The 21116-nt window shown below is 46.9% G+C and overlaps 2 protein-coding genes across 4 annotated transcripts in view; both read right to left on the minus strand.

The window, feature by feature from the left end:
* The window catches only part of LOC130839970 (RAD52 motif-containing protein 1-like), a 371059-nt gene that overhangs the window by 250418 nt on the left and 99525 nt on the right, over positions 1-21116 (minus strand). The gene's annotated exons all lie outside the window — the stretch shown is intronic.
* Positions 1-21116, minus strand: part of ITGB3 (integrin subunit beta 3) — a 51094-nt gene that overhangs the window by 20075 nt on the left and 9903 nt on the right. For both annotated transcript variants that reach the window (XM_057714883.1, XM_057714882.1), the window contains exons 2-9: positions 15646-15731; positions 7614-7809; positions 6269-6521; positions 4824-4986; positions 4044-4205; positions 2088-2183; positions 1595-1684; positions 754-893 (exon numbers count right to left, since the gene is read on the minus strand). In XM_057714883.1, coding sequence (XP_057570866.1) covers positions 754-893; positions 1595-1684; positions 2088-2183; positions 4044-4205; positions 4824-4986; positions 6269-6521; positions 7614-7809; positions 15646-15731 — 1186 coding nt within the window. The remainder of the gene's footprint in view (positions 1-753; positions 894-1594; positions 1685-2087; positions 2184-4043; positions 4206-4823; positions 4987-6268; positions 6522-7613; positions 7810-15645; positions 15732-21116) is intronic.

A 21116-nucleotide genomic window follows, 5' to 3' on the forward strand; every position in this document is an offset into this window, starting at 1 on the left:
ATGATGTAGATACAGATGAAACAGCTATAGATACTCCCCTCTTTTCTTCCCATTCCTTTCACCAACCCCTCTCCCCTAAGGCAGAAGAAGAGAAAAACCAACCACTAAGGAAGGAAAGCTATAGAAGGAATGGAGAGGCAAAATGAACATTTGCATTCTGAAGTTACATGAGGGTGGGTATTTTGTGTGTGTGTGTGTATGTGCGGGGGGGGGGGGCGGTGTATGTGCGGGGGGGGCGGTGTATGTGTTTATTTCTCTTTTAATTTTTATTGGGGTATAATTGATTTACAATGTTGTGTTAGTTTCGAGGGTGAGTATTTTTGCCTATTCTGTTTGCTGCCAAATCTTCAGCAGCTAGAACAATGCCTGGCACAAAGTCAGTGGTCAATAAATATTTATAGATGACACTGCCATTTTACATTGGGAAGCAAAGAAAGGCATAGCCTTAGGGGAGGTTGGAGACCGGTTGACCGGTTAGGGGCTGGAGGTAAGAAATATTTTCATTTGCAATCAACTGTGCTTAATCAAACCGGTAAACTAAATGCAAGTTTTTAAAAATCCCGATGGTGAAGTTACTTAGATAGAAAAGGTTTGGCAACAGAAGCCTCAGAGGAAAAGGTTGGCACCTCCCTTACATCTAACTTGTAAGGACGTTTAGGAAGAAAGTACAGGGAAGGAAGCGGTGGGTGCCCATGGAAGCTCCAGGGCACAGGCCAAGGTCAGAGTTGTAGCTTCAGCCCCTGCCCAGCCCACCTCACCGTGTCTCCAATCTTGAGTCCGACACAAGACTTAAGGCCTGGGATGACCTCGTTGTTGAGACAGGTGGCGTTGAAGGATAAGGACAACTCCTCAGGGAGGTCACGCACTTCCAGCTCTACTTTAGAGCGGATTTTCTGAGCAGAAAAGGGCAAGAGAAGAAAAGAAAATGGGCTGAGAGGAAATGAGTATGAGCCAATTACATCCCAAGCAAAACCTACCAGATGGTCCTGGACTCACCTGCAGTGCCAGATGCCAAGGTCCACCTGCAAGCTCGCAGAGCATCCCCAGGAGCCTGTTTCCTGCTATATTTCCTGCCCAAGACCCGCTCTCTCCCTGTCTCCACTTGTGTCCAGGTGAGTCTGGGTAAAATCTAAATCAGCTATACCCTCCTGCATGTACACGCATGAAGGGAGTGCTGATACTGGTCGCCTTGGGTAGCAGCACTCTCTACCTGATTTTTAATTGACCTCACTTTCCTCATGGTTTAGCTCCCTCTTCTCCCTATCGTTGGAGCCCAGATCTCCATCATTCTGTACCCACCCCCTGCTCCTCCTCATCACCAACCCCATCCTCTTTTTCCCTTCCACCTTCTCCAAGCTCTTCCCCCATTGTTCCTAAGGCTCCTTGGCATTCCTTTCTGAGCCACTTCCGTATGAGATGGCTGCATTCCTCCTAGTGAGTGCTGCCTTTTATTTCCTGGCCTCTGGAAGAACAAGAGGGAGGCAGTGAAAGCTGCATGGTGGACTAGCAGCCAGGACTCCCAAGTCTGAGCCCCCCGGGTAACGCCAAGTAAAGTGGACTCTTAGCAGGCCCATTTCCCAGGTAAGACACTTACCCCATAAGCATCAACAATGAGCTGGAGGACATTGCTAGAATCCGTAGACAGAACACCCACTGTTGTCCCTGGGATGAGCTCACTATAGTTCTAGAAAGGAAGACAAAGATGTCCAGGGATGACTGATGAAGCGGGTGCTCTCCAAAAGCCCTCCCCAAATCAGATTGAGGGTCTTGAAATGAAAATTGAGGGAGGGATGGGATATTTTACTTATCACTGCCAGGAATAGGTCTAGCAACTTTTTCAGCCCTGAGCAGAATTACAGAGAACCTCTCACACCCCTCTCCCCACTGAATTACTCCCCTCCACCACTGCAAACATCAACACACCCATCCCATCTTGCTAGGGTCAAGGCTGGAGGAGAGAGACCGCTAAGACGAACCATTAGCTCCTGGGACTTTCCAGGTTGGGGATCATGGCCAGAGCAGGTGTGGGCAAGTCCACCCATCACAGGCCCCACTCCCACTCCAGGAAGTCCCAAAGGCATAGTCACCTGGTAGAGATTGACTACAGTTTCAGTCACTGCAAAGATCAAATTGATGTTTTTCGTGGATAGCTTCTCAGTCATCAGCCCCAAGGAGGGATAATCCTGTAAAAAGGGAGGATGTGGAGGTTAGTTCAGAAGTTTATTCACACACATCCCTGGATTCTAAGCCTTAGGACTTGGCTGATTTGGGCCATGGCCCAGACAGTGATGGGATTTAAACCTTTTCACCCCATAACAATGTGAGGCAAACACAAACCCAGCTGTGACCTCTAAGGATAGATGAAGAGGTACAGGCTGGTAGTGTCAAAACTAAGCACCTCTGTCTTCCTACTCAAATTCAATGCATTGATACTAAGGAGCAGCTTCCAAGGGCCAGGTACTGCCAGGCCTCGTCTTTTCGAAGCTTCCTCCTGTTTTGCAGCTACTGACAAATGCCTTGGCTTGGTGCTCATAATCCTCCGCCTCGTGGTCTCAACCTTCCTTTCCAATCATCATTCACCTCTCTCCACCTTCCACTAACTGGAAGTGAGCTGGCCCACTGTCTTTCTCCCACCTGGAGTGGCCTTCTTTTTGGTAATCCTCCTCTTTCCTTAGGACCCAGCTCAGGTCCCACCTTCTCCAGGAGGCCTTCCTTGACCATCCCAGTTCTTGATGAGCTTTCTTCTTTTGAATAAAGCCCTTTTTCCTCTTTTCCTAAGGCCCTTATCGACTATTCTACCCAGTTAGCATTAATCATGCATCTTATGTTATTGGTACCATATCTCCTCAGCTAAACCAAAATCTCCCTAAGGGTAGGACCTTATATAGTCTCGTCATCCCCCTTGACCCCTGGTAGGGCCCTCCACAGACTAGGTGTCAATTGTTACAGGCTCACCCACTGCCTGGTAGTGCTCAACCTGTATATGGCTGACACCAAAGAACTCAAGCCAAAATGGGGGTGCTGGTGAATTATGAACATGTCCCTGGAATCCTAGACCTTTCAGAGAGCTCATGAGATCGTGCAGCTCAGGTTCCTGTCTTTACACAGGTATACCTTTAAGCCACCTAGATGAGGTAGTTGCTATATTGTCTTTAAAAGAAGAAGAGTTCACACCTTCCCCTTGATATTCAGAGTATCAGCATTCTGCAGGTCTATACATTTTCTTTATGTTTTACTGCAATTTCTCCTGCTTCAATGTAAACTCCTTTCCTCTTATTTAACATTCTATGGGCATAGAAACCAACTTACGAGAAGTCTTCTCATACAAAGTAGTGGTTACCAGAGGGGAAGGGGTGGGCGGAGGGTGAAGTGTGTAAAGGGGATCAACTGTATGATGACAGATGGAAACTAAATTTTTGGTGGTGAGCACGCTGTAGTGTATACAGAAGTAGAAATAGAATGTTGTATACACGAAACTTACATAACGTTATAAACCAAGGTTACCTCAATAAAAAATAACTTTAAAAAAAGTCTTCTCGTGTATTAGCTAAACCATCCTTTAGCCTTCTTTCATTCCAGCTAAACGACGCTGAGCCTTTTAACCTTTCCTCACAGGACAGGCTCTCCAAGCTTTTGATGATCTTTGTCTCTTTTCCCTCTGTCTTCTGCCAATAACCACAAGTAAGCATGACATCCCAAGAAGGGGCTAATCCATGCACCGTAGACAGGATGGCCTGCTTTCCAGCTGGACATGCAAAAGTCCTCTGGGTCCATTCTGGATGCCATGATGCCGCTGCTGGTGCTGGAGGCAGTAGAGGTGGTGGTGACACTGACCACAGTCAGGACCATCTCTAATGGTTGTACAGGTTGTACCCTGGATGAGGGTGTCCAGTAGATGGGAGAGGTGAGGGCAGGCTGAAAAGAGCCCTGCACCTTGCCCAGAGGAAGGGCTGCCATTTTCATATTCACACAAAGACTCTGCCTGGGTTAGGGCAGTCCTGGCCAGAGTGAATAGGAACCAGAGGTGGTACCAAGACTCTCACCATGGTAGTGGAGGCAGAGTAATGGTTGTCACTGCCCACATGACACTGCCCATCATTGGGCTGGACAATGCCTGCCAGCCTTCCATCCAGTGCTATATGGGTCTTGGCATCTGTGGTAAACACCAGCAAGTGGGAGGCATCGTTTCTCCAGCCAATCTTCTCCTGTTTAAAAAAAAATCAAAATAGAGACAGTAACTTTAGTCATGTCATTGGTACAAAACAAAGACCCAAGAAGCTCCCTATCTGAAGGGCCAGATAAGTTGTCTTGGAGAAGGGCCTCAGTCCCAGTCCTTGGAACACAAGCTGGAGCTTTCCAACTCAAGGGTTTCTGTTCTCTTAGAAAAAGTCTCAGAGCTCATTAGTTCAAGCAGCTGAAAGACACCTGCTTCAACTCCAAATAGAACTTCTTCAATGATAATCACATGGCCCATCTAGAAGCCCACCTGCATCTGCAGAGCTGGGCTGAGCTAGAAGAAATCCCATCTGAACATCTGCACACTTTGCTGAGGTTAAGTGAACCCAGCCTTGGCTCTGATACACTTCCAGAGAAGGTGAGCAGATCCTCTCCCCAGAAAACATCTAGAACCACTGAGGTTCAAAAAGTACCAGCTCTGGCCAGGGAGCAGATACGAGCAGAGGCTCCCTATCAGGAGCAACTGTCCAAAGCTCTGCTTAGTTCCTACCTCATATTTCATGCAGAAATCCCCACAGCTGAGCCACTTCCTCCCCCATTTTGATCTGCGCCAACCACACCTGGCACTCCGTGCCCTCCAAACTCACATCACAGACGGTAGCCTGCATGATGGCATCAAAGCCACCCTCCGGGGCATCTCGATTCCGTGACACACTCTGCTTCTTCACCTCCTCATTGAAGCGGGTCACCTGGTCAGTTAGCGTCAGCACATGTTTGTAGCCAAACATGGGCAAACAGGTGGTCTTCATACTGGGGAGGGAAGGAGATGATTTAAGCAGAGATCTGATGGAAAAGGCTGCATGCGGAGTGAGAGGGAAAGCGAGGGGGACAGATATGGTATGCCCGGGCCAGGTCTATACAACTACCATTACCCAGACAGTTTAGACTCCAAAGCCTTCAAATTACCTAGGCATCACATTGACCTAACCCCCAGCTAGCTCAGGGGATAAGAAAGTGAACTGGGGAGCCAGACTGCCTGGGTTCAAATCCCAGCTCTTTGACTTACTAGTCATGGGACCCTAGGCAAGCTTCTCCATACCTAGCCTATAAAAAAAAAATGGGGGAAAAAAAAAATGGGGACACGATAGTACATATCTCATAAGAGTCACTGTGTTAACTTATTAAATAAGTTAACACAGGTAAAGCTCTTAAATCAGAGTGAGGCTGTAGTTGCTGTTGCTCTCACCTTATACTTAACACTTCTCTAAAGTAACATTAACACCACAACGAAGCAAAAGTTCATCAATAACTTCATGTCCCTGAACTATTAATAAATTGATAGATCTGTGCCTAACAGGAGCATTTCTGTCCCCAGCCCAATGGTTTATTCGTTTAATTGATGGCTGACATCTTTACTGCGGAAACTCTCAACCCAGACAGAAAGTTAAAAGGGCACATCATATAACATTCAAATCTAAAAAATAAATTCACACCTTGTCAGGCTCGGTAACCATCATTTTAAATTATAATCCCTGAATTTGCATAGTCTCCACCAATTAAATAAATAAGCCATTCAGTTGTAAGCCAAAGTCTCAACAGAGGGACATGTCAATTTATGCTATTAGAGGGTTCAAAAAATATCATTTCCACTCTTTCCTATTCCTCTAGGACTTAATTCCTTGCATTTTAACCCTGCAGGACTCATATTCTGGATGATGAGGATGGCAAGAATGCTGGGATCAACCCTTCTGAAATCATAACGCCTCTATTTACTTATCCATGAAATTCTCTCTACTTTTGATCTCTATTTCCCTTCTATTCTCTCTTGTCCACTATGTATTCGTGGCCTAGACCAAAAAGCAGATGAATTTCCTTTCTAGGTCTCCAAACAGCCTTGGACTCTATCAATACAACACTCCAGATCAATGGCTTGACCCACTTGCCAGACAGGGAGACCCTGGTAGAGAGGAGATATGATTTGGCCAGAAGGCAGCCAACAAAGCTACCCTAGACTAGAAATAGGAAGCAGGACTTGGACTTGTCTGGGGCAATGGGGAGAGATGCTGCCTTGGCTTCTGGAGGAGAGACTTACTCATAGCAGGGGTTTTTGAGCGCCTCTGGTGGGGAGATGTACATGTATGGTGAAACGGGCTTGTCCACAAAGGCCCCGAAGCCAATCCGCAGGTTACTGGTGAGCTTACGCATCTGAGAAGCCAGCTTGGTACCCAGGTTCTGGATGTTCCGCAGATCATCCTTCATGGAATAAGACAGGTCCATTAAGTAGTAGATGTCCACAGGGTAATCCTCCACCTGCCGAACTTGGATGGAGAAATTCTTCGAATCATCTGCAAAGCAGAAGGATTTTAATTCCTCTCCTCTTCTCCATCTAAGACTTAAGCAGATTTGGACACAATTGGGATGAAGTAACTGTTTTATATTTTATTTTACTTTACTTTACTACTTTACTTTACTACTTTACTTTACTACTTTACTTTACTTTTACTTTACTTTACTTTTTACTGTACTGTACTGTACTGTACTTTACTTTTTTGCCATGCCTCATGTCTTGCAGGATCTTAATTCCCCGACCAGGGATTGAACCCAGGACCCAGCAGTGAAAAGCGCCAAGTCTTAACCACTGGACAGCCAGGGAATTCCTTGAAGTAAATTTTTTTTTTCCCTTGAAGTAACTTTTTGATCAAACCAAACTTGAAAGCCCTGGTCCCTTTTTCTCTCCCCTTGCAATTCTATCCTCTTCCAATCTCTTGACCCTCCTATTTTTAACCTCTTCTTTTCCATTCTAAAAGTCTCCACCCTCTCTAAATCTTCATCTGTCTAATCCTCTGGGTCCCAAAGGTCTAACCACCCTAAGTCAGAAGTGTTGGCAGTTACTACACTTCAGACTCTGTAAAAGGCAGGAACTATGTCCCACCCTTCTCTGAATCCCACAGTAATCCAACACACGCCTTACATGTAGAAGGTACTTTCTTAAATTCCTGATTTATTTGGAAAGTCAAAATCAATGCTTCAAAAAAGCCTCTTTTAGCCTAATCCTTCCTCCCTCTCAAGGGCTCCTGCCTCTACTTCCTCTGCCTCCATGCATACCCCTGCCCCAATCTCACATGGAAAAGGAGCTTACAGATTGCTTTCTCATCTTATACTCACTCGAGCATCAATAGAAAGCTATATGTTGGGTAAAACAGGCACTGAGGGAAAGAAGAAACAAAAATTTTTTGCGTACTTACTAAATTAGAAGGGTTAAGTAACTTGCCCAAGGTCAAATAGCTAATATATGGAAAGTCAAAACTCAAACTCAGATCTTCTGACTTCAAGTCCCCAAACCTTTCATTTTCTTCCATTCTCCTGCCCACACTTCCCCCGACACCCTTCTCTTCCCACCCCAATTCCACCGTGAGCTACTTCTGCAGGATCCGTACCTGGCCGTAGCCGGAGCGCAATCCTCTGGGGACTGACTTGAGTGACCTGGGAGCTGTCTCCAGAGCCCTTGTCACTGAGGGGCCTGGCCTCCAGGATTGTGGCCTCGCTGATGGGGAACTCGATGAAATCCAAGGGGCAGTTATCCTTCAGCAGATTCTCCTTCAGGTTACAGCGGGGTGAGCCCAGAGGCAGAGCCTGTAAGACAGGAGCCCAAGAGGAAGCCCTATGATCAGAATGATGGTGGCTCTCTGCTTCCTGCAGGCTCTGCCACCTCCCAACAGGCTAGGGCTTACCCAGCACTCTGGAGCTAAACCAACACAAATGAGCCTGTGTGGTCCTTCCTAAGACAGTCCCTAGGCCTGTTGTACAGAAGGGGAAAACTGAGGCATCCGAAAGGTTAGGTGAATCCCCGTTCACAGATTGGTAGGTAGGAAGAGGGGCAGTACAATAAGATGCCTGTTGGACCAGTGTTTTTCAGACTGTAAAATGCAACCCACCTGTGGGTCCCAAAAATCGATGTAGTAGGTCTCAACCACCAATTTATTAAACAAAATGCAACATAGTAGAAGAGAAAGCATCAAAGTGTATAAGTAGTAAAAGTAAATATTGTTTTGGGAAAGTTTGTTTTTAAGTTTTTAGGTTTAAATCTTTTTATTTATGCTTCTTTTTTAATGTTTATTTTTTATTTATTTTACTTATTTATTTTGGCTGCGCCAGGTCTTAGTTGCGGCATGTGGGCTTCTTTAGTTGCAGCACGTGGTATCTAGTTCCCTGACCAGGGATCAAATCCGGGCTGCCTGCATTGGGAGTGAAAAGTCTTACCCACTTGATCACCAGGGAAGTCCCAGGAAAGGTTTATATGTTGTGGAGTAGGGTATAATATATACCCAATAAATAATGATACACAATGTATTTCTTTCTGTAGGTCAGGGTCGAAACAGTTTGGAAGCCACTGTGATATGACACTGGCTGGGGTGTGAGATCCATGAGATCAGGGACTGTGTGTGTCTCCCTTCCCCTCTATCCCCATCACACAATCCAAGACTGACCATCAAGTGATGAGGGGAGGATATGCGGAAGCAGCAGGGAGGAGGGGCTAAGAGCACAGATTGGCTGAGACTACATCTCAGCGTTGCCTCTTACTAGCTGGTTACTAGGGCAAGTCACCTAACCTCTCCAGGCCTTGTTTCCTCATCCATAACATGAACATAATAGCAGCCCCACTTTCACAGGGGTGTTCTGCAGGATGATATAAGACAGTGCATGTAAAACACATAGCACAGTGCCTGTCATAGGGTAAGTGCTCAATAAATGTTAGGTATTGTTGTAAGATGTTCTATAAATAGTTCCTGGATAAATTAATTATGAATAAACTTCACAAGCTTAGGCAAATCCCATGATGTCAGGCCACTGACCAGAGCCTGTCCTATCACTTTCGTCTCCCTCCCTCACACTGGCCAAAGGGCAGACTCAGTGCCCTTCCAAACACCCTGGCGTGCATCCCACAGCCCTCTGGAGCTCAGTGTGTGTGTTTCCACCTGAGTATTGAACTGGGGACATGCCGCATTGGAATGAACACTGGAAATCAGGAAATGGGTTCAATCCTAGGTCTGCCACTAACTAACCTGTGACCTCAGATGTCATTTCACTCCACTGAGCCTCAGTTTCCTTATCTGTTAACCTCTGTTAAAAGAGGTTAGATGACATGGCATTTTCAGTCCCTTTCTGCTCTGACAGTCAGCAAACTTAGCCAGCACTGTGGGGGCGCAAGCCCACAAGGGCTTCTTGCCAGGCTGGGGGAGCTGCCTGCAAAGCTAGAAAACCCCTCCTTGGACCTATTTCACAATATCTAGGCCTTCAACCCCACAATCCCCCACATCCCTACCCACCCCCTCTCACAACCACTTCCAGAAGTCAGCTAAATAACCCACACCAATATCCCAGAACAACTAGTGTTCACATTTATGGAGTACTTACTGCATGTCAGGCACCAGAAGAAGCATTTCACATGGATTACTGCAACCCTCCTGATTACAGTTCTGTAATGCCGGAACTGGTATTATTTTACAAATTATGAGCCTGAGCCTTGGAGGTTTCACAAATGAGGAACCCAATCTTACACGTAAGAAATCAAAGGATTGGAGAAATTAAGTAATTTGCCCAAAGCTACAGACCTAAGAAGTGGCAGAAGTGAGATGCTGACTGGATTGTCTGACTCTAATTATCCTCATAAAATGATAAGTTGTATTACATTCTGTGTAGAGTGGGAATCAAGACAGGAGTGTGCAAGAGATAGTCCCAGGAAGAGCCACACCCAAGGATGCCCCAGGATGCAAAATGGGGATACGGGAGGTGTGGGAAGGATAGATAACGTTCTGCCTCCTCAGCCCCTCACGTGACTGGAAGCCATGTTTCCAGGAGAGGGACTGGGCCACAAGGAGCCATCCTTTCTCAAAAAATCCGGACTCCAGGACTTCCCTGGTGGTCCAGTAGTTAAGGCTCTGTGCTCCCAATGCAGGGGGCCCAGGTTCGATCCCTGGTCAGGGAACTAGGTCCCGCATGTCACAGTTAAAATATCCCATGTGCCACAACGAAGACAGGTGCAGCCAAATAAATAAATATTAAAAAAAAAAAAAATCCGGACCCTGTAGCCTAAACCCCAGGCTCCTGCTGCTCAAAGTCCCTCTCCTTCTCCTGTTCAGCGCTTCTCTGATAGGCAGAAGGGCTTCTCCACGTGGATAGGACCCTGAATAACGCCAACAGTGCTGCAGACTGAATATGTGTGTCCCCTCCCCCAGAATTTCTACGTTAACCCCTAACCTCCAAGGTGGTGGTATCAGGAGGTGGGGCCTTGGGAGGTGATAGGTCATGGGGTGGAGCCCTCATGAATAGAATTGTGCCTTTATTAAAAAAGGCCCCAGAGAGCTCCCTGGCCCCTTGCACCATGTGAGGACACAGTGAGGAGAGGGCCATCTATGACACTGAATTTGCTGGTACCTTGATCTTGGACTTTCTAGCCTCCAGAACTGTAAGAAATAAATGTGTGCTGCTTAGCCACCGTGTCTGTGGTATTTTTGTTACAGCAGCCTGAATGGACTAAGACAAATGGCACGGGGACCACCCTGGCCCAGGCAAAATGCAGAAAGAGCTTCCAGAAGGCAGCAGCTTCCTTCTTCCTCTCTCAGCTTTGTGAGTCTGAGGCAGAGAAACAGCATCAGCATTGGGAAACGGTGCATGAGACTCAACCTTCCTGGCTCAAAAGATCCCAACAGGACATCATAGCTCCCCCAAATCTCAGAGAGATGAAAATTCCCTCCCTTCACCCAGCTGTGGTTGGGGACAGAGTGGCAGAGAGGAGAACTCACGAATACTTAGCAGTTTTGTACCCCAATTCTCACTGCTTCTGTCCATCTCTCCCAACCCTTCTCCGTCAGGAAGCAGTCTCTTTCTTGCTCAGAAACGCCCTACTGCATCTCTGATTCCAGCTGCCCACAAAGCCTCAGGGAGAAAGCCTTCCAAAAAAGGCGATCATTGGATGGACCAAGATGCCCTGAGTTCCTGATCCTTTCCAGGACTAAGACAGATGCTGGAGGAGAGAGGGAAGGGGGAGACCAGGAAACAATGAGAACAGCAAGGCCATCGTGTATCTTCAAGCTGCATCAGTGAAGGGAGAGAATGTTTTGGAGGGGGTTTCCTGACCCCTATTTCCTAACGTGGCAGTGTTTATTAGAAGAAAGTTTGAAGTGCCAAGCCTTGCTGACAGTGCTTATGGTCTGTTATAAATTTCCTAAGAAATCTAAACACTAAGAAACAAAAACTGTCTCCTTCCCTCCCTCTGTGGTCGCTGACATCAGGGGTCAGGAATATAACAGGCCTGCTCCTCAGGCATGCTCTCCCTGAGAGGCTGCTGTCCCAGAAGGACACCAAGGCAGTGACCTCAGCACACTTGGGCTGCATTCCCTTTCTTAATAACCCAGGCTGAGAAGGTAGAAGGAGTGTGTCCAGGTTACTCTGAGAGAAAGCTGGAAGCAGCGGGGGAGGAGTGTTCAAGTTCCAGTTCCCAGTGAAACCAGATGTTACACAAAAAAGGGCAAAAGTAACCAAGACCCAGGGGAAGAGCTGGAGCACGAGGTGGGAGGCTCCAGCCCACATGCTGTGTGAGCTGAATTCCCACCCTCTCCTGGGAGAGTGACACACTATTAGCCCCATTCTCCATTAATCCCATTTTAGAAACTGGGAAAGTACAGCATGAATAGCTGTCATTATTCTACTTATTTCACAGGGTTGGTCAGGGGATAAAATAAAACTGTGAACAGGAAATGCTTTCAAAATATAACAATGTCAACATAAGTCAAATATACTCAAATCCTTTTGATCTGATATAAATAGATAAATTCAAACAGATGACCCTTTTCTACTATTACCGTTCTAACTACTACTATTATCTCATACTCTTTTCTTGGAGGGCAAGGAACAATATGTCTTGGTACTTTGTTTCCCCCAGAGGGTTAACAAATGCCTCCAATCCGAATAAATTAACGTTGTTCTCTTGATTGACATCTGGTGAGGACAAGAAATCACTTGCACATACAGAGAGAGAGGTGTGGAGGGGATGGAAAGGAGAGGAAAAGGAAAGCATTTTAGTTTATGGTTATTGATATTCACACCCCACTGTTTATAGAGGGAGGAGCACTTTTAATATTATACTTTTTTTTTTTACAATAACACATTGAGGCAACATACTCGAGATGAAAGTTTGCCCTCCAGATTAAGAAAAAAAATTGGAAGAAAGAAAAAGCAGCAGAGAAGTGAGAATGAAATTATATTAGTGACTAGAAAGGAATTAAATAGCGGCCTAAACCTCCCCCGCCACACATACACACACACAGATGCAGAGAAGAAAATTAGAAGAAGGTACTAATGGAGTCTTCTTCTTTACAAGACCCAAACCCATTCTTCTCCTTTCATCCATGGATGTCAGGCTGAGTGTGACCAAAGTCCACCTTCTGATGTGCACTCAGGACTGTAGAAGAATTCCTAGTATTTCTCTCCACCTTAGGGTTGCCAAATTTGGTAAATATCTGGGACACACTTATAGTAAAAGTATTTGTTGTTGGATTCAGATTTAACTGGGGTGTCCTGTATTTTCTCTAGCAACCTTAACTCCAGCTCCACCCATCATGACCCCAATGATCAGCCCCTTCAGTTAGCAGTATTTGCCAAACTTGATATCCTAACAACCCATTGTGATGCAATAGGCTCAAGGTCCATCCTGGAAGCCTTTATATTTAACAAGCACCCTGGGTGATTCTTACCAGCAGGCAAATCTGGAAGGTTCTAGATCCCAACATGATGTCACTGAGGCCAAGACCACAAGTTGAGCCTCTGTGTGAGGCTCGCCTCTCTGCTAGATTCACAGTCCAGAGACAGTACACCACCCCAACCCGTATCAGTATCCAGCCCCCGAGAACACACCCCGTGCAGATGAGGCCAAAACTCTGCACTCATCCACGTTGGCTATGTTTTCCTATTACCCAGCCAAGGACTTGCTATCCACACCCAGAGCTGCTGTCCTCCAGGACCAGGGAAAGCTGAGCCCAACCAGTTGTTTTTCCAAGCACTGCCACACCGGCCTGTAACAGCCAAGGTAGGAGAGGCAGAAGCAGAGGGCTCTCCAGGGTCAATTATTCAACAAATCACATGCAAAATGGCCTAGATGGTTCACTCTTGGTTTTTAAAATCAATAGCCAAGACACTTTCAGCAGTTAAACTTGGTCAGTGCAGAGGAAGCCCTCAGGAAAAAAAACAGCAGTCCTGTTCAAGTTACAGTCTGGGATTCCCATCTCCCATTCCTCCCTGACTGACAAATGTTACCCCACGCTGGTCTCCTCTGCTATCCTTCCTCTCCTCCTAGAGAGACAGTTGTAGTCATTCCCTAAGCCTTTGGCCTTCCCCGCTTTCCCAGGGTGCTGAGAACTCAGTGAAGGCCAAGGAGGATGCTTCACCAACTTCCTGTGTCTTCCTCCCACTCCCTAGCTCTTGTCTCCACTGATTCAATCCGTAGCAATAAATCTGTCACTCAAAAAAACAAAACTAAACAAATAGAAAAACACTTTCCTGTTTAAATTCCATCCTCCCAAAAAAATATCTTATTGGACCATCTACCTCCTCTCATTAGTTTTCTTTGGTCCTAGATACATCCATCCTCCCTCTGACTCCATCCCCCATCCCTAGGCTACTCCTACATTATGCTTTGATCCTACCCTGTATCTTTCCCACCTTCCTTCTTCCCTCCTCCCACTTTGGTCTGCTCCATGGGACAAAATTCACATGGCCATCAATAAATATTCTACATTTATCGCCAAAATCTGGTCACATGACCTAAGGGGCTTTGTCTTGTCAGGCCTCAGCATACCTCAGTTACCTGGCTTGTCTCTATGCAGATCAAGAGAGATGACAGACATTCCAAGAATTCATTTTCTTTTTCCCCAGACTCCTCGGAACTACAGTTTCTCTATTTTGCCTTGCTTTGGGTTGAAAACGGGGTAAGGAAGAGGTGAGAGCACCCTTTGAGTGATACTAGGACCTCTGCTCCAACCAGCTGCAGGTCATCCTATCCAATGAGGCACCCTCCCCATCCAGCTCTCCCTTCCTCAAGGATTTAGCTGCAGAATTCCAACTTCCTTGTAAAGGAGCTTATTAATATCATGATGGTGACCAAGGGAAGGAGGATACGGCAGATGAGAAGGGAGGAGGCCACATCACACTTGAGCAGCCAGTTCAGCCCAGAGGGGTGGAGAACCTGCAGGGGTGGAGGGGAAGGACTCACTCAACTCCCCCCTCCCCACACTCTCAGCCCCAGGGAATGTTTCATTTGCTAAATGAAGTCAATGTGGCCCAGATGTTGGGCAGCTGTCTCTGGAAGCAGTTCTCGTGCCGAGCTGCACAGAGGCCAAAGCAGTGTGCTGGGCTGGCCTCTGCCGTTCTGGCTGTCTTCTCATTGAGAGATAAACACAGCCTGTCAGCTCCCACTCCCTGCGCCCCAACCCCCAGCAGCCTGCCAGGGAGGTTGCCTTTTTAGGAAACTCAGCAGATTGGGAAGAGAAGCAGAGAGAACAAGGGCCTGTTTAGAGCGGTCATAGAGCTGCAGAGGGCAGTGACAGGCTGTCATGACAGAGAGGGCGCCTCAGGTGGCTGACAGGCAGCCAGGCCAGGAGTTCAGGTAACCACCTGCCGGAGACCAGGCCCATGACTCAGCCTCAGACTCTGTAATCACTGGACCCTCTCCAGCCACACTCAGCCCCCAGCTCCTGCCAGCTCCAAATTCGCATCCCAGCCACAAACATAGCCATCCCCCAGACACACTCATTCCCTAGGGCCCCAGACACAACAAATCCTCTGCCTAGACACAGCTGACCCTTTCCTGTCACCCTCTCAGCCTCACCAAATTGGCCCCGCTCCTTCTTTCACTGACCTTCCCAACAGAAGGAAGGAAGGACAGGAAGAGGAGAAAGAAAGGGGGAGATGTAAAGCCATGGGGGTCCAAACATCAGACAGGAAAAGGGAAGAGAAAAGATCCTCTGACACAACAGCCCCCAACACGCGTGCAAGACCCCTCTCTTATCTGCCTCTTAAAAATTCTGGAGGGCTCATAAGCCAGCATCCCCTCTGTACCTATAACCCTCCGGTGCCTCCCTTTTGGAGACCTGAGGCCCTGCTTTCCTGGGGTGTTGCGCCCCAACAAAAAACAAGCAGAGTGTGGTAAAGGGTGGCAACGGCTACAGGGAGGGCAGCAGGCCTCACCAACCTGCCTGAGGCTGGGGCCACGCGGCCCCCTCTGGATGGCATCCCCAGCAAGAGCCTCTGACAGCTCCCTCTGACATCCATCAATGGGAAGGCTTCTCCCTAGTTTTGCTCAGAAGGGACAAGGGACTTGTATACTCAGGAAGAAGGAGCTATTCCTACGGATCTGTCCCTACACAAAAGCAGCTAAGTCCGGGGAAGAAGTAAAGTCAGATATCGGCTCCTTACCTCATCTGAGCACCAGGCACACATGGGACTCACAGCCAGACATTGCTGGCAGGAGCTCACGCCTCGTGTGGCACAGATGTTGGGCCCTGCAACAGAGAGACAGAGGCATTAGCATCTGATTTGACTTGATGAAGCAAGTCAAGCAATCTGGCCTGCCCCCATCCTTTCCCAGCTTTCCCAAATGCCCAGGTTTACGGCTCACAGGTGCACGCAAATACACCTTAACCATCCCATAGACATTTACCAAACACAAGCTGTTTGGTAAGGGAGAATGAGAGTGAGGAAGGTGGGGAGAAACGTACCACAGCCCTCAATTGACAAGGCCACTGTGATGGAGCAAGTGTCAGATCATAACTGACTGAAAGGCTTTAATTCACAACTGATTTGGGGCTTCCCTGGTGGCGTAGTGGTTAGGAATCTGCCTGCCAATGCAGGGAACATGGGTTCGATCCCTGGGCCAGGAAGATCCCACATGCCTTGGAACAACTAAGCCTGTGCGCCACAACTACTGAGCCTGCGTTCTAGAGCCTATGTGCCACAACTACTGCTCCCACGTGCTGCAACTAATGAAGCTTGAGTGCCTAGAGCCCATGCTCCGCAACAAGAGAAGCCACCGCAACGAGAAGCCAGTGCACCACAATGAGGAGTAGCCCCCGCTCACTGCAACTAGAGAAAGCCCGAGTGTAGCAACGAAGCCCCCTCCACAAAAAAATGATAATTAAATAAATAAATAATGATTTTGACACCTTCATTGTACAAATGAAACTCTGAGGCCCAGAGCCATGGCAATGTGCCCTCCCTCCAACTATTCTAGTGACAGTCACAGCCACTACACAGGGAATTCAGAGCCCAGAAGCACTTACACTAACACACAGCCTAAATATGAGCGTTGGGGGTGACTGCCACGGCAGTGTCCTGCTGGCCTGCCAGGGGAAAGCAAATCTTCTGAAATTTTCTCAAGCTTCCCAATACATGTATCTTGGGATCCAAGTATATAGAATGCTTTTAGGGAGAACAGCAGAAATATTAGAAAAGTTGACTGATATTAGCTGGAAGAACATGGAATTTTGGAGTTGGAGGGCTTTGTATTTGAATTCTGAATGCTCTTCTTACTAGGTGTGTCATAACCTTGGTCAACTGAGTTAACCTCCATGAAGTGCTAATATCTATCTCACAGGATTTGTGCAAAGAATTCAGTGAGGTAAAGGAGAAGCACTGGTTCAAAATGCCACTCGAATGTGAACAGTCTTCGTACTGTCAAAGGACAGAGAAAAGGCTGGAGGGAGGAGCAGAGACAACCAGAGGGATGAAAAGAGCCCTGAGAAGCCCAGGCAGGAAGCAAACCCCAGACATTTGCCTGGACAGAAGCCCCCATTCTCCCTGCTTCCCCCAGCTTATCCTTCCTGGCCTCAGTGGTAAACCTTCTCTTCCTCCAGTGCCCCCAGAAAGGCCTTTTCCAGTACACTCAGCCCTCTATATCCGTGGGTTCCACACCCACAGATTCAAACAACCACGGGTTGAAAATATTCAGAAAAAAAATTCCAGAAAGTTCCAAAAAGCAAAACTTGAATTTGCCCCATGCCAGCAACTATTTACATAGCATTTATGTTAGATTTACAGCTATTTACCTAGCATTCACATTGTACTGTAAGGAATCTAAAGATGACTTAGAGAATACAGGAGGATGTGTGTAGGCTTTATGCAAACTCTATTTTTATAAGGGACTCGAGCATCCTCAGATTTTGGTTGTCGGGGGAGCCTAAAATCAACCCCCCGCAGATCCCAAGGGATGACCTCAAAGAGCAGAACGAGGGAGACCCATTCCTACTATGACCCAGTTATCCCGACAATTCCTTTATCCAGTTTTCTGAAGTGGTCCCTTGCCCCCAATTCATAAGACAGCAAACATACTTGGGGGTACATCATCCCCTTTTGGGGCCTATTTTCCCAGTGTCCCTGAAACTTCTTACAGAGCTGAGTGTCTCAGTCCATTTTATACCAGTGTGGCTGAACTCCCTTTCAACATTTGGGGGAAAAATACCTAGAAAATGTGCATGTACACACACACACACACACACACACACAATATTATTAAGAAAAATTGTCCAAAATGTGGAAATAGGCAAAGGGAGTACTGAGTGTCCTTGCAAGGTAATGCAAGGGGTTGACTAGTAGACCCATCTGGTTTTCCAGGGATGTGTATCTTTGCTTGACGTCTATTGAGTAGGATATCTTACAATTCTGTAAGAGTAGAGGTCGACCTGTAGAAAACCAACAACAATGGAAATAATTCTCGATGAGAACAATATATATATCATTCTCATCCAACAGCAATGCAAATGACTTCTGTCCAGTAGAATAGGTAACCCCCCAAGGTTAAGGTTTATTGCCTTGTAGAACATTAACCAATTTTGAAACCAGGTAACTGATTTCAGCATTCCTTTGACGGACCAACTAAAACTCTTCCTTGAATTCTCTTTTGAACCAGTTCTCTCATTAAGTTGAATGAAATCTTTGACATATGTTCATTTTATAGTTGTATGAGAATTATACTTTTTACAGTATCCATCTCAGGGCAGAGTGACCTAACAGAAAAGGTACACATACAGTCAGTAGACTCTGGTCCTAATTGAGTCACCCACTAATAATATAGCCTTGGATGAGTCATTTAATTCCTCTCAACCTCAGTTTCTTCAACTCCAATATTCCCAACTTCTTATAATTATTTATGTACCTACCTTAACAGCACTGCCACTCAATAGATTTTAAGCCCCTTGAGGCCGGTCCTGCCCAGCCCACCCTCAGTCCTTACTTAAAGGAGATGCCCGATAAGTATATATTAGAGCAGATTGAGAGGTACTGGACTAGATCAGTTTTGTCTTGTTTTTTTAAGCAACTGAGTTCATTTCTCCAAATTATGCATAGAATTCCAATATAAAACACGCAAATGAGTTGAAAGAGTTCCTTGGACAATTTAAATTTTCATTGTTCACCACAAAACACTAGATTATATGTGGAATCCTTGAAGCGGCTCCTGGAAGCCCCACATTTCCTTAGAGCCTTGAGTCTATCTAACTTCAAAGCCTTTTCCTAACCCTAAAATTCTGTAAGTCATATGCCACTGTAAGCCCATGAGTAACCTCTGGGGCTCCAGCCTCTGACTGACTCCAACCTAAGTGTGTGATACAAGGAATGCAAGGTGGATATTACGGCAGTGGTTCCAGGCCTGGCACTAAAGCACCAAGGCCACCTCTGTGCTGGGGAAGCCGTCAGCCAGGCACTCTCTCTAACGGAAGAAAAGTAGCCAGTCTTCCCAGAACTGCCAGATCCAGAATGCCTGAATGTTCAGAACCAGCAATGCGTCCAGGAGGCCTCTCCCTGCAAGGGCTGCCTGGACATCTCTTAACTCACAATTGTTCTTTTCTCAGACAGATCTGAGCTCAGCCCGCCTTTACTGCCTTACTGGAAGAGTTCAGAGAGAAGCATAACCTGCACTATTTTAGGCATCTCTTTTTGAAGTTTCCATGAGAATCAGCATCCAGGGGAGTAATTCTGGACATACGAGCCATGGATTTCAGTAGGGAGAGGAAAAGCACGAGACTGTGGGAAGAGTTAGAAAAGTGAAGAGGGACGTGGGAGGTGTGGGCACTGTCAAATCATTTTTGAAAGCTTTTCCCAGTCTATCCATTTAGCCATCCATTCATTCTCAAATTAGCATTTCCCCATGAGTCCTTGACTCTTAGCCACAAAAGAAAGCCTTGCCAGATGTGAAATAAACATGAGCAGGCCCCCCTCCGAGTGAACGTGGGGTCCCTGACCCCAGAGGATGTGATGAGCTGCTGGGGGCCTGTTCTTTAGGAAGTCACGCCTGGGGAGTCATGGTTACCCAGTTGCCCTCATCTCCTCTTTTTAGTGAATCACAGGTTGATTTCATGAGAACCAATGATTGCCACTCACCCCCCTCCCCAGGATGCCCCCCACCAAGACCTGCGACCAAGGGCAGGTTCCCTGGAATGCAGTGGCTGAGAGCGAATGACTCATCAGAAGTCTCTGCGCCTGGGCCGTGCTGATTCAATGAGCCAAGGCTCCGAGGTCACCCCTCCCTTGAACGTGCGGAAGGAGTTTGGGCCTCTGCTTCCAGTCATTCACAAGGCCTATGTTCCTGCTCAGCCTCAGAGGCCCAGGCTCAGCCCTGCTGGAGAATCAGGGATCCTCATCAGAACTTTGTCATTGAAACAAATTAACAACCCTACCACTCATTTCCTCCCACAGTTTAGCCAGAGCAAGGCAACAAAGTGGACTGGCCCTGGTCCTCCCAGGGTAGTTGCAAATGAACCAATCCCGGTCACACTCTGAGCACAACAGCTGGCAAGACAGAAAGTTCTCAATAAAGGCTGCAGCTTTTGTTGTTGTTGTTCTTATCCTGAGTCCCAAGCAGTTGAAGGCAGGTGATCAAAACTCCAATCTAGGAGGGATGGCCAAGAAGAGAAGGCCAATTAGAAAACATAGACAAGACCAGCCAAGAATTCTGCCTGGAAAGTCGAAGTAGAAGGCTGTGGTTTGACACCTCAGCCCAATTCACAGAACCAGAAGAGAGACAAAGGGTGGAAAAATGGAGAAAAAAGGGGGAACAAGGAAGGGAGTTGGAACCAGTGGAAGTTATAATGCGTCAATGAGAGCTATTTTGAGGATATGCTGTCCAATGAGACAGGATGTCAGAACACAGGAACGGGCCACCCTGGTGAGGCCACGGGACACAGGGAGAGGGCTCAATCAGAGGGAGAGGTGTCCAGTGCGAAGGCAGGACGATCCACACTGCAAATGCTACGGACATCTCTCTTACTGTCTGCAGGGAGGATTTCTGCTGGGTCTCCAGCCCCGTCACTGACCTTTGACTGGTGACTTCCCAAGTAGGTCCACAGGGACACTGGGTGACTCAGGCGCCACCTGATCTTTCACTGCAGTCACCTGGCTGAGTGAGTCATCCAAGAACAAAACATATGCTAACTGCATGCACTATGGATGCAACAAGTGGTTTCTCTAGAGCAAGTTGTTAAGAAAGTTTATTTTATTTTTGTCCTTTCATTTACATGTACAGCTGCTCAATAATCCAAGGAAGGGGAAGAAGACAGGAAGGTGGGGTTCAAGGTAACACAGACCACTGTGCTCTGAGTAGAAAGCTCTAGTAAGCGTCGCCTAAAGCAGTAGGGAGTCCAAACTATCATACAGGAGGCATCATGATTTCAGAGATTTTCAATTTTTTTTCAAAGTGCATCAGAGCCAATTAAATATGGTACTTAACATCAGAAGGCATTTGTGTACACTTTGCCTCAACCAATATTAAAATGTGTTATGGGTTAAACTGTGTTCCCCAGAAAGACACGTTGAAGTCCTAATCCCCAGTACCTATGACTATGACCTTATTAGGAAATAGGGTCTTTGCAGATGTAATCAAGATGAGGTCATTAGGG

The sequence above is a fragment of the Hippopotamus amphibius genome, chromosome 17 (genome assembly GCF_030028045.1).
Source record: "Hippopotamus amphibius kiboko isolate mHipAmp2 chromosome 17, mHipAmp2.hap2, whole genome shotgun sequence".
In the NCBI taxonomy this organism is placed as follows: Eukaryota; Metazoa; Chordata; class Mammalia; order Artiodactyla; family Hippopotamidae; genus Hippopotamus; species Hippopotamus amphibius.